At 32.0% G+C, this 13,866-nt stretch overlaps 1 protein-coding gene across 11 annotated transcripts in view; it reads left to right on the top strand.

Annotated features, from left to right (window-relative positions):
• The first annotated feature begins 6,604 nt into the window (after positions 1–6,604).
• LOC143066935 (serine/threonine-protein kinase mig-15-like) overlaps positions 6,605–13,866 on the top strand; it is an 85,694-nt gene continuing 78,432 nt past the window's right edge. For 6 of the 11 annotated variants that reach the window (XM_076239802.1, XM_076239800.1, XM_076239804.1 and 3 more), the window contains exons 1-2: positions 6,606–6,883; positions 9,094–9,159. In XM_076239802.1, the coding sequence (XP_076095917.1) occupies positions 6,833–6,883; positions 9,094–9,159 (117 nt within the window). In that variant the 5' untranslated portion in view covers positions 6,606–6,832. Of the gene's footprint in view, positions 6,884–9,093; positions 9,160–13,866 lie in introns of all 11 variants that reach the window. The other 5 variants (XM_076239798.1, XM_076239795.1, XM_076239796.1 and 2 more) reach the window with 2 other exon arrangements.

Below are 13,866 nucleotides of genomic sequence, written 5' to 3'. Positions count from 1 at the left end.
ATTAAAAGAAAATACAATATCCAATGGCTTTTCAGGAAACAACTGAAAGTTTGATACCAGCTCATTCACATACCATTTAACAGTCTCCACACTATAATCACTCTCAGAAAAGAACTTTGGTTCGGAATCACGACATATTTCGAGATCTAAAATACTGCCATCTTTAATATCCGTTTGAAACATAGCTGTACTGCCGACTGAATACGTATGTCCAGCGTAGGACAAAACCTGCCTGGAGTCGTCGATACCTTCAGCTGTTTTCACGGCACGTTTAATGTCATTTAGAGTGCATGTATTTTGTTGAGTAAGCGTTAGCAGTTTATTTTGCTGTTTGATATTTACATACAGGGTAAAATCTCTGTCCGACAGAAAATCGACTTCTAAAATCGTGTCTGCTTGAATTCCATAGTCGTCAAACGTTTTATTTTTATCAAGTACTTTGCCTTGGTGTACTATTCTTACTTTAAATGATAGAATACTCTCACTGTCTGCAATCTCCTGGGTAACCCGTCTTATACTTTCACAACTGGCTATATTTAGGGTACACATTTGATGTTTAACTTTGAAGTACATGTCTAGGTTTTTTCACAAATGATCTTCACTTGTAATTAATTGACCATATATTCATATTATATATGATATTAGTTCTACAGCTAAATTTAACGGACCAATCAAATCGTCGTCTATTTTAAGTCTGTAGATTTAAATAACCTACACCTGAATTTAGTCAATACACTCATAACGTTATACCTATTAATAATAGTTTGTAGTTATGCAAACAAATGAAATAGGTAATTTATCGAACGAGTGCTAGATTTAAGTTTATGGTGCTACAAAGTCATCCTATATTTTGGTAATTAAAAATAATAATGTCTAAAAAAAACAATACACTTATAAAACAAAACTTTATTGGTTGTATTCAAAGATTTGCACCATAAACGGGTATTTTATATATATATATATATATATACATCATTCCAATTTAAATCGTGGAATTGTTTGTCGTCATTTATGTGAACACGTGCTTTAACTATTTATATTACTACGGAAACTGATATTATATATGATAATCGCCAAAATATGTAAATGTGAACCAATATCTTTCGATACCTTAAAATAAAAACCCATATTTCCAAATATATTAAAGTCATCGTAGGCACGGTACAATTTACTTGTTGGAAGGTTCATTCAATAAATACAAAGCAAGTTTATGATATCTCGAATTTTGAAGTAAGCTTTCTAAACTATTCAACAAATTCAATAAATGATTTTTTACAATGAGTCATTAAAAAGGGCGAAGAGGTAGACTATGACAAAGTTAACATTTTCGTGGTTTATATCTATGACACATAGAAAATTGTAAGAGACATTAAATACTTGCCACTGGACACTTAACGAACAACATTCGATCAAAAATCAGTATTTAAATTGTGCTATAAGTTGAAATCACTATTTTCTTTAAATTTTCCAGAAATATGCCACCTTTTTTCAACAGAAAAATGTACAAAACGTATTAGATAAACACAATGCGACTTTACATCCCCAAAAAAGCATGACTCCATCCTCATCCTCTGTAACTGTTTATTCCAGACTGAACACCACTTACCTTTTGAAGAAATACAATTTCACTGAAAACCAACAATTTCAATATAGTAAAATAATTTATATCAAATTCTGTTGACCAAGCATCATCGTGGTCATTACTTGAAACAGAATATTGGAGATGTATAAGAAACGATTCAATGACATAATGAACAAGAATGTGTCCATATTACACGGATGCCCCACTCGCACTATCATTTTCTATGTTCAGTGGACCGTGAAATTGGGTAAAAACTTTAATTTGGAATAAAAATTAGAAATATCATATCATATGGAACATGTGTACTAAGTTTCAAGTTGATGTAACTTTAACTTCATCAAAAACTACCTTGACCAAAAACTTTAACCTGAATTTCGCACTATTATTTTCTATGTTCAGTGGACCATGAAATTGGGGTCAAAACTATAATTTGGCATTAAAATTAGAAAGATCATATCATGGGGAACATGTGTACTAAGTTTGAAGTTGATTAGACTTCAACTTCATCAAAAACTACCTTAACCAAAAACTTTAACCTGAAGCGAACGGACGCACAGACGGACGGACGAACGAACGGACGCACAGACCAGAAAACATAATGCCCTTCTACTATCGTAGGTGGGGCATAAAAACAAATTATAAGACAAACAAGATGCACACCTTACTTGTCTATATCGCTCACCGGCTAAATTAATCGCCAGTATGATAATTGGGAATTTTATATGTACATATTATAGTTACTCTTTGAGCTGCTCATCATTTTTCAATTTATGTGTTTAACTAACCCAGCTCCTATGTACAGGTTTTTAGGTAACAAAAAAAACCCTGCAAAAACAAAATAAATCAACAATTCAGGGACAATAACTCCAAAACGGGTTGTTAGAAATATCAGATACATCTTGTCATGCTGTACATTTTTGCAAATATAGTTTTCAAAATAAAAGCAAACAAAAATGGAGAAATGTGTATTTTAGAAGCAATAAATCCAAAACAACTCAACAGATTTTTCTGGAATTTTACAGATTTTAAAATCGATTTTATAAATAAGAAGATGTGGTATGACTGTCAACAGAACAACTCTCCATCCAAGTCACAGTGTATTAAAAGTTAACAATAATGAATCGGAGGTTAAAATACGGCCTTCAACACTCAGCTTTGGATGCTTGCACGGAACAGTGAAGATATGAAGGGCCATTAGTGTAAAACAATTCAAACAGGAAATCCAACGGTCTTAATATACTAGTATATATAAAGAATAAAGAAACACTAATGAAACACACCGACAAACATCAACCCCTAAACAATGCAACAAGCTCCTTACTTAAGCAGGCTGTCTTTGTGAGCAGTTCTGAAATTAACATATCTGACCTAGGTATTAACGCCACAAACTGTCAAAATGGATTATTCAGACTCCAAAACCGGTCGACAAATGTGTCTTAAATTTCCAGGGTAGATGTATATTGCAGTGCTGAACTCTTTTGCAATGGACACGTTTAATCTACTGCTATATCCTATATCAAGCCGTTGTCGTCAAAACTATGTCTACACCATTTGCCGTAAAATTTAAACACTGAGATTAGAAAAAAACTCATTGAGATGAAAAAATGTAAACCACACACACTGAGAACTTAAAATTACACACTTATATTTCAAAAGGACATACTTAGAAAACCTATAAAAAAATGAAAAACACACACTGAGAACTGAAATTTACACACAGAAGATTCAAAAAGACATGCGCGCTGGATAAAAATAAATTTAAAAAAAAATCCCATTTCGACGGGTGCTACATGTGGAGCAGGATTTGCTTACACTTCCGGAGGAACTGAGATAACCCCCAGTTTTGGGTGGGGTTCGTGTTGCTTAGTCTTAAGTTTTCTATGTTGTGTTTTGTGCACTACTATTTGTCTGTTTTTCTTTTTCTTATTTAATCATAGCGTTGTCAGTTTATATCGATTTATGAGTTTGACTGTCCCTCGGGTATCTTTCACTCCTCTTTTTATATGACGGCAAAAATTTTGGTATTACGTTGTCGTCGTCGTCCGAAGACATTTGGTTTTCGCACAATAACTTTAGCATTAGTAAATAAAAATCTATAAAATATAGACACAAGGTTTATGACCACGAACGGATGGTTAGGATTGATTTTTGGGGTTATGGTCCAAACATTTAAGGAATTAGGGGCAAAAAAAGGGCACAAATCAGCATTGTTTTCTACTTTCCAGACAATTACTTGTGGAATTTGGAATGGTGTGTGGATGTCTCTGAAGTTTCAATACCACAAAGGGATGGTAAAATTTGGCTTTGGGGGATTATGGCTCAAACCGTTTAGCAATGACGGGCAAAAAAAGGGGGAACAAGGGTGTCCTGGTCAATGGACAATTGCTTAAAGGGGCACTAGCTACGAGATATATAAAATATCTAAAGTATGATTTTTTTTTGTTCAATCATTAATGAAAGTGAAAAAGTGAAATAATAATTCACTTTTATCAGCTAAAATGGTTCAATTTTGTCAAATTTAGCTAATAAAAATAATTATTCACTTGCAAGTGAATAACTCGACCTCATTAAACCTGTATTCATGTGAACTCCAATTTAACCCCGTAGAAAAACATAGAATAACGCATGCATAGTCCGTGTACAGTTATTTAAAGGAAAAGAATGTCAACATTGAAAGTGAAACAAAGGTAAATAATTTGATTGACTGATTCGATCCACAAAAAAATCATTCTTATTTAGGAAAAAACGACGATAAACATATGTTTTTAATCTATAATACAAAATTTAGTAGACCTATAAAAATCCAACTGCACGAGTTGCTTAATCTATTTATATCTGTGTTTATGTTTACATCGCTTATATGGTCATAGAAGTTCAACGCGAAATTTAATTAGATGACATCATTGCTAAAATTCACACCAAACGAAGCTAAATTTTATTGAGACCATGGCCTGTAAATTGTTTATTTTATACTTTTGATAGTTTAGAAAAATGTTTTACATTGTTATAAATAAAATATGAGAATTTGAGTCAAATTGGTGAACATGAATTTGACAGTTAGTGCCCCTTTAATGACAATCAGTCTTGCGTTTATTTTTAAAGTTCTTTAATTTTGATAAATATTTACGCCTCTGACAACAAGATAATAAGGAAATATGTGAAACATGTGAACAAAACATGTTTTTTTTAAATATAAAACAGTAGTGACAAGACAAAGGGAATGTAGGGTTGAAATATTCCTTCTGCATTTATCTTATCCTTAAATCATACCTGTTTATGAAATAATATTTTTTTATGTCTTTTAATCTCAGGTAAAAAAATAACTCCGGTTTGTGCTGTTGCGATTTCTTACATCAGTTTCGTTTTTCAAAACACTCTGCGAAAAAAGATGTGGAATGGTCTGAGCACCTATACATTTCTCAGATATTGATTTTTTTTTTACAATGCCAAAATGAAGATTTTTCAATGCTTGTTTCAAAAATATAATAAAAATGTATGAGTCGCCTTGCTATTTTTTATGCTATACAAATCGTGGTCCAAATTTATATCGATTGTATATGAAAAAAACACATTTTTGTAAATAAAAGAAATGCGATAGAATTTTGAAATAACTATGAAAAGATACGTTCTTTAAATGGTGTTTTCTTGATTAAAGTAAAAAAAAAATTTCAATATCATTCCAGTATATAAAAAAAATCTGACACAACAATACAACAACAAGTTCAACAATTTGTTTTTGTCGAGCAAGCGCACCAAGGAGCTGTACAGATAAGATTAAAGTGTACTAAGACATAGTTGAGGTGATTTTTTTTCATCGATCTAACTATTGGAAATTTCGATACATGACAATTAATCTAAAATTATATAGGAGAAGGGAGATTACAAACTCAGTATATTCTCAAAGATAACGAGTGAGTGATCACAATCAGAACCGATGTATTATCATAAGAACTATAATTATTATCTCCCCTTAAAAGGCCAAAATGAAAAATTGATTTTAGAAAACATTGATATTTGATTTTGTTTTAACATTTTTGATAATGCAATGAATCACTTATTTTTCTATATACAAATATGCTGTATTACACAATAATTGCAAATATGTTTCTAAATTTAAAGATTTAGGGAAAGAACTAGACCGATTATGTACTGCTATTGTACAATCCAAGCTGGTGGTATACAGATAATCTACCTTAAAAGATAAATCATATGATTTTCGGCATCTTGAATAATTCTATTGAAAGATTAGTTATAAAATAGATGAAGATCTCAAGCATGAGTTAGGCAACAAGTAAATAAGCAACTCCAGGACTCTAAAAAATAATCGGCTATTGTTTAAGCAGGAACATATTATGTTAGATATACTGTTCCCATGTTTAAGTTTAAAGTCAGACTTCAATGAATTTATACATGTCTGTCAGATATGTGTAACAATAGACATATACACCGTCTAGGAATGATACACGCAGACCAGTATATACACAGCATACCATGGTTGATATTCTCTCTGTGTGTGTGTGTGTGTGTGTGTGTGTGTGTGAGAGAAAATCCTTGCTTTAATCTACTTCTTTGGTCCATTTTTCTATTTTTTGGGGTTTTTTTTTTTTTAACAATTTTAATATTCTCAGTTCTGTAACCCATTAGATAAGAAATTTTATTTCAATGTAACCCGACTTGAAATAAAATTTCTTATCTAATGGGTTACAGAACTGAGAATATTAAAATTGTTAAAAAAAAAACCCAAAAAAATAGAAAAATGGACCAAAGAAGTAGATTAAAGCAAGGATTTGTATAATACGACTATACAAATCCTTGGTCGCATTTAGACCAGTGGAGCTGTATTTGCTCCCCACTACTGTGAATTTATTACAGCATGTAGCCACCAAACCCTCCTGTTACATCAGTAAGAATATAGGGAATAAAAATTATTTTAAAATTTATATAAGCCTGTTTATTTTTTTAGGCGATTGTACTGCAATCTTTAAAACCGGAAACAGCTGTTGGTAGTTTTCTCCCCCTGACTCATGTTACCCAACATGCACCAGCACTGTCATCCTCGTTTGTAATCATAAATTTTGTAAATTTTTAACAAAATAATGACTTTATTCTCATTTTATATTGACAGAATACAATATCAAACATACTTACAATCAAATGTATCATAAAATGTGTCTTTGCATTACCGCAGTCAACAACTTGAGATAATTTTCTCCATTTGTCTGCGGATGAGGATTGTCATTTTCGTTGAGGATGGCCTCCGTTAACGTTAGCCTGGATGATATAGATTTATCTAGTCTCCGAGTAAGTATTATTATATCATTATTCCGGTTAAAATAATATTAAAACATTTGTTTTGGGCAGAGTCTACTGAAGGATTGAGTGTTTTGACAGTTGAAAAAAGTGTAAACAAAGACTTGACACTTCACAAGAAAAAGAAAACACATTCCACAAATATTAACCACAAGTCCAATGGTCTACATGTAAAAACTTGAAGGACCAATATTAAGATTCTTATGCGTGATTAACCAGCTTTGTAGAAATCTTTCTGAAAACCAATTTTCAGTTTAATAAAGTGTTTTTTTTAACCTGCATACAAAGGGACGCAAGATGGGCGCAAGACAACCCTGACACTCTAAGAAAGCTTAAGACTCATGGAACTTCAATAAGTTCAATGTAAAATCAGACTGCCTATAATGTAGTCTCTGACAAAGTTCAAAAGGAATATAACATTTTATATTCAAATAATTGAAGTTGCTCGAATCTATATAGGTCCGCTCCCCCCAAAAAACATATTCGTACCCATTCTTGTCATTCTCGTTCCCTCACTTTCACGCCCTATATGTTCGTGCCCTACACGTTAGTACCTTTTATTGGTTTGGTAAAGGACCAGATATCAAGTTGCTCTAACTCTATGTTTAAACGTTGTTAGAGTTTAGCAATACATGTACGTGTACATTTGCAGTCCAAGGTAACAATAAATTGAGGGTCTGAGTTGACTTATTGACAGATTAGGTTAAAGAAAATAGATTTAAATAAAGTATTCAACAAATGAATAAACTAAATTCGATCTTGACTTTTTAGCTTAATTTACATGTAAGTTTTATAATAATTAATAAAAATCATTTATAATCCCTCTTTGTCAGAGTTTTCTTTATAGAAGGTTCAAGTTGTCTTTCTGGATGGTCCACAGAGCTCAAGATAAGCTGCTTATTTGGGTCACTGTTGGAAGAAATTATCTGTTACTCAAAGCTGTATCCCTGGTAAATCTAGCTATAGGGGACCAGTTCATTAAACGATAAAAAGATGTTAGTCCGCCGGAAGTGGACGATAAATGGCTGATCCGTGTTAAGATAGAGCCATATCTCTTGCACGTTAAAGACATTTAAAAGAGCAGGCTAATCCCCCTACAAGGCAGCACTCGCACCCGCAAAGTGGAAAGGGAATAATATAAGTTGCAAAACTTATTCCCAATCCACAATAAATAAATATGTTTAAACTAAACAGCAAGTCATACATGTAATGATGTATTATCAATTTTCTTAATGGAGAAGGCAACTCCAATAGAACCCATGGCTAAATAAAATCAATTACATGTAAACAGGGTTTTCATATATATATATATATATATTTATAATATTGCTCTCAAAGTAAGACAAGCTTGTGTCGAAGTTCTGACAACAAAATTACAACATCTACAAGTGGTTTTGGCCTCAAAGGTACCCCAAATAGGCCAGCTGTCAGAATTGACAAGACAACATGAGAGGCTGGAGATATCATCAATAAAAATTTACACATTGTCAATGTTGCATCTGATATTGAATGTGATCCAGTCTTCATTCATGCTTAACCACATGTCCACTAGCCCAGGCTTGTAAAATACTTCTCTACAAGCAAACAGACTTCCAACTAAATATTTAGTAAAGTTGAGCTTCAGGCTTGTGGATTCAAAAGTGAAGACTGGACGTGGTACTGATGATAGTGAAACCAAGTCTGACTCATCGTTAACACTACAGTGGGTCACACATGTTACATTTTATAATATCATAACAAATTCATTTAAAGCAAAGTAAAGGATGGAATTTTCATTTTAATGGCCAGACTTGAAAGCCATATATTGAAGGTGAACATGTCTGTCTGACAGAGTTTGTTTGACCTTGACCTTATAATTATTATTCTATTTATATTATAATTGAAATATTATTAGCAGTTGAGACAATAGTGTGTGCACTCTTGTTCAAGTAGCATTCATTTTATTTGTTACATGTACATAAATTGAACATATATTATATGTTGATTTGAGCAAATCAACATGATGGCTTCCCTTTTAGTTACAAATGTATGACTTAGTCTTGTCAAGTATTGCTTTGATGATAAATTGTAGTTAAAGAATAAAAATTGCACGTAAAAATTGTAGTAAAATTTACATGTTTCAGTTACATAAAAAATGTATACACGTACATGTTTTTGCATATTTCATTCAGCAATGTCAAGAAGGTAATATATTATTTTAGGATCCTGCTGGAATTTTTGATTTGGTTGAAGTGGTTGGAAATGGAACGTATGGACAAGTTTACAAGGTAAATACATTGTTCAATATTTATACAGCTCATAGTGGAAGGGAGGGGGGCTTTAAGTTTTATCCTTGTCTGTATGTGTACATCCCGAAGTTGGTTTCCATTATCAAACTTTGCATCAACTAAATGTTATGAAGCATATAGTTTTTATACACATTGGTTATTACTACAAACAAAGATCAAGATTAAATTTTGGTGGCACCACTTTAACAGTTTTAGAGGTATGTCCCTTTACAAGTGGAAATATTGCAGAATTTTTCATTTCCATTCTCTAACTTTAGTTTGCCTCAACCAAATGCTATGTATAAGTTTCATAGCATTTGGTTGAGGCAAACTAAAGTACAAATATACAAATTTTGGTAATTCAACTTTACCTTTCGTCAGTTATGTCCCTTTATAACTGTATATGATAAGCAAGCAGGTCTGTGTCCATTCCCCATTTATTTTTATTTACATTTAATCCTGTAAAATTGTACATGTTATGACAGGCTCTCTTTACGGGATATAAGGGAGCATTATATTTTCTGAATTGTGAATCTGCTAGTCTGTCAGTCATGTATCTGGTTAAAGTAAGGTACATTAGGTTATTAGTTTTGATCCCATTCATTTAGCTCAAATTAGACTGGAGCCTCATGTTTTCCTCAAACCATAAGTTCTTGTTTTTAGTCTATTCTGTATCAGTCTTTTGTCAGAGGTAGTTTACAATGAAGTTGTGGTCTCATCAACTTGAAACAAGTACACATATTGTCTGAGGTAGTTTACAATGAAGTTGTGGTCTCATCAACTTGAAAGAAGTACACATATTGTCAGAGGTAGTTTACAATGAAGTTGTGGTCTCATCAACTTGAAAGAAGTACACATATTGTCAGAGGTAGTTTACAATGAAGTTGTGGTCTCATCAACTTGAAACAAGTACACATATTGTCAGAGGTAGTTAACTTTTACAATGAAGTTGTGGTCTCATCAACTTGAAACAAGTACACATATTCCTTACTATGGTATTTAAACTTAAAATGTATGCCAATTAATGTTGTGGACCCACATAGTCCACTAAACATGGAAATCACAGTGCAGCAGGGAATGGTTGCCTATAGAGTATAGACACACAATTCTATTCAATTTGTTCACAATACACTTTTAAGTTTCTGAGATTTACTATAGTACTATTACATTTTGACCCATGGCCATTATGAGTTGTGTAAGTATTGAAATTTTCATTAAGACTTTAGGATTGGTTAATAGGAGAACTGTGGTATATGATACATAAATTGATGTTATTTCAAATGTACATTTACTTTTCTATCTTATATGATGTTTAAAAATTTGAATAAATTTGTTACCTGAATCATTTTCATTGATAAACATTTAAACTTCCTAAAATGGGGTTACATTTAATGTACTTACCTGTTCAAAAAGTATTTAAGTACATATATATGTAAGGTATTGTCTGATTAAGCTTCAATTTATACCTGAATTCTGTCTTAAATTAATATTATTTATTTCAATGTATATATACATGTATTTACAAAATTATGAACCATATGATATCTCAAGTAAAATGAGCAATATAACTTATGTGACCGCCCCCAGAAATATAACTTATATGACCCCGCCCACAGAAATTCTTTATGATCAGTTTGGAGATTAGTTTAATAGTGTGTTAATCTACCATCAACTTTTTGTTGACATCAGTCAGCATGTAATGATGTTAATCAGTGTGTTTACCATTGCCATTTTAAATCATGAAAACTGATGTCAATTAATATTCTAATCTAACAACTAGTACTACATAATAAACGTACCCTAAAACCTTGTCTTGTGACAAATAGTTTGAACTTTATTTTAAAATGCTGAACTTTGTCAGACAGTTTATTGCTAAAACCTGTTTTAATATTTTGTGTACATGTACAACACATTTTGTATTTATATATAGCAGATGATGTAATTAAAACCCTCTTGCTGCCGGAGGGACACATATGTCCAAACCGGCAGTGCCGGAGGGACACATATGTCCATGGATAAATTTATGCAAGCTTCTTATCAATGCTGTATCTCTTTCAATTAAAATACGGAAGAATAAACAGGGTTATGTTTTTCTCCAATTGGTCCCAAATGTAGTGGTCATTTTGTCGTGACGTCATATATCGAATGACGTTGTTGTTTGGCATGTTACGTCACAGACGTTGAGCTGTCGTATTTTCCGGCATATGAAATGCAACCTTGAAAAACGGTCGGCAGCAAGAGGGTTAAATAAAAAAATATACCAGTATATGATTTTTGAAAATAATGTTGGGTACATAAATTATACTCTAATACTCAGTCTATAAACAATAATAATGATTCCTTTATATAATGGCACTTGTATATATGTTTTAGTATTTAAGCTAATGATATTTTACCCTTTGTTTTAATATACATTATGCTTTATATATGTATAATACCACATCACCCCCACCCCAATTCGCCTCTAGTTCAGACTGATAAATAACTGTTGTAGTTTGATAGTATTATTACAATAGATAAATGATTTATGTCACTCTTGAATGATAGTTCCCAAGAAAGCATCTTAGAAAATAAGATTTATCTCCAAAACCAGTCAGAAATCTGTACCTAGTCACGACATCTGGTTTACAAATGTTCAAATTAAAAAACTTATGAATCCTAAAAGACAGATACATAATATAGAACTCAAAACTTCACACATATAACTTTCAATATTGTATCTCTTTTTGTTGGGGAAATATTTGTTTTTGGGGAAACAAATGTTATTTTCCATGAGTCGATGGTTAAGAAAAAATACTGCAGATGCCCTGATAGTTGATTAAATCTTTTGTGGATAGTTGTCTCATTGGCAATCATACTGTATTTTTAATTGTTCAGATATCTGATGTTATGCCCGTACTGGGAAATTATTTTATATATGAAATGAATGTAAAGTTATGAATAGTGATCAATTTATACAATGAGTTAACGTTTTAATTAGCAGATTGATTTGTTGGGTAAAAACTTGATATTTTAGCTGTCGATGCAAGCACGGTTGTATACAGGGTAGATACTGTATTTATAATATATACAAATGTGTGTACGATTCAATCAATGGGACTGAAATCTGAGTTTGTACATACTACATGTATGTCTGCATGATTGTATACAGGGTAGAAACTGTATATATACATGTACATGTACAATGTATGATTAAATCATTTGCGCTTGTATTGTACAACTCAGTTAGTGCATACTACATGTATGCCTGCTTGGTTGTATACAGGGTAGAAACTGTATATACATGTACATAGATATAGGAAGATTTGGTGTGAGTGCCAATGAGACAACTCTCCATCCAAATAACAATTTATAAAAGTAAACCATTATAGGTCAATGTACAGCCTTCAATACGGAGCCTTGGCTCACACCGAACAATAAACTATAAAAGGCCCTAAAATTACTAGTGTAAAACCATTCAAACGGGAAAACCAATGGTACATGTATGATTAAATCAATTGCGCTTGTATTTGTACAGTTCATTTTGTACAGACTTTGTCTATGAAGGTTTTGTATCTAAACTGTACAGGAGTAACAATGAAATACTACTACAGGTAGAGCATCCTTGTCTTACAGACATACCATCTTAGTGTATTAGATTAATTGTACAGATGTGTAGGTTTTTAGTTTGGCTTAAAAAAAATCAGTAACAAAATGATTTTATCCACAATCCATGTTCTCTCTTACCAGGGACCCAAAGTTTATTCCTGTGTTTAGATTATGATGATTATTGCGTACAGGTTCTATTAACTTGTATAGAAAAGATTTTACCCCTGAAGTGAATAATTTCTAATCTCTATGTTTAATGAAGTGTAGAATACAAATGTAGGTTTGTACCAGATTATTGTGGGTACTGAATCACAAAAACCAAGGAAGTCAATCTGGTCAGGAAGTGTAAACATGCATGTATGGCATGTCTAGACTCATTAAAATGTAAGAAGTGCAAGGTCAAAAGGTCACATATGTTATTGTTTATATTATTTAAAGGTGTAGATGTATAGTTAGAAGACTGATAAACCTTTATCTAGTCAACATTTTAAAAACAGTTCTTGATGGAATCAGAACAGATATCTAGAAATTAATGAACAAAAGAATATGTAAGGTACAAAAGAATATGTAAGGTAGGCAGCGACCAAACAACATTATAAAACCAGAAAAGACATCTGATAGTCAACCAAAGTCTTAACTATACGACAAGCATCTAATTAATATATCACAAGAACTACAGTTACAGTTTTTAAAGTAATTAGTACCACTTTCCTCTAACCTAAACATATGAATCAGAATGATGCAAACATTTTCTCTGTCAAGTGTTGTGTGCTGTTATATTAATTATGTAAAGTATGAGCAGTCAAAAAGAATGTTGTTAGCTTATGAATTAAAGAGATTTGGGTTCAATTACATTTCCTTCATTTTAGAATTTGTAATAAGAGCCTGTTATTGTTTATTCATAAGATTTACATGTGACTTGTGTTGTGTATTAAAAGATTTAGATCTCTGATTTTCAACGATTTCCTGTATTTACACCAAGGAAGTACAAAAACGTGATAAAAACAATACTTCCTTTAATTTATAAGTGGCGTGAACTCTGTGACACACTGATTGGAGGGGATTTGTTGTTTTCTAAATAGCCTATATTGAATTTTAACCTTGCAGAACTAACAAGTT

Source organism: Mytilus galloprovincialis, chromosome 3 (assembly GCF_965363235.1).
Source record: "Mytilus galloprovincialis chromosome 3, xbMytGall1.hap1.1, whole genome shotgun sequence".
Taxonomy (NCBI): Eukaryota; Metazoa; Mollusca; class Bivalvia; order Mytilida; family Mytilidae; genus Mytilus; species Mytilus galloprovincialis.
This window is presented reverse-complemented; position numbering and strand designations above follow the sequence as displayed.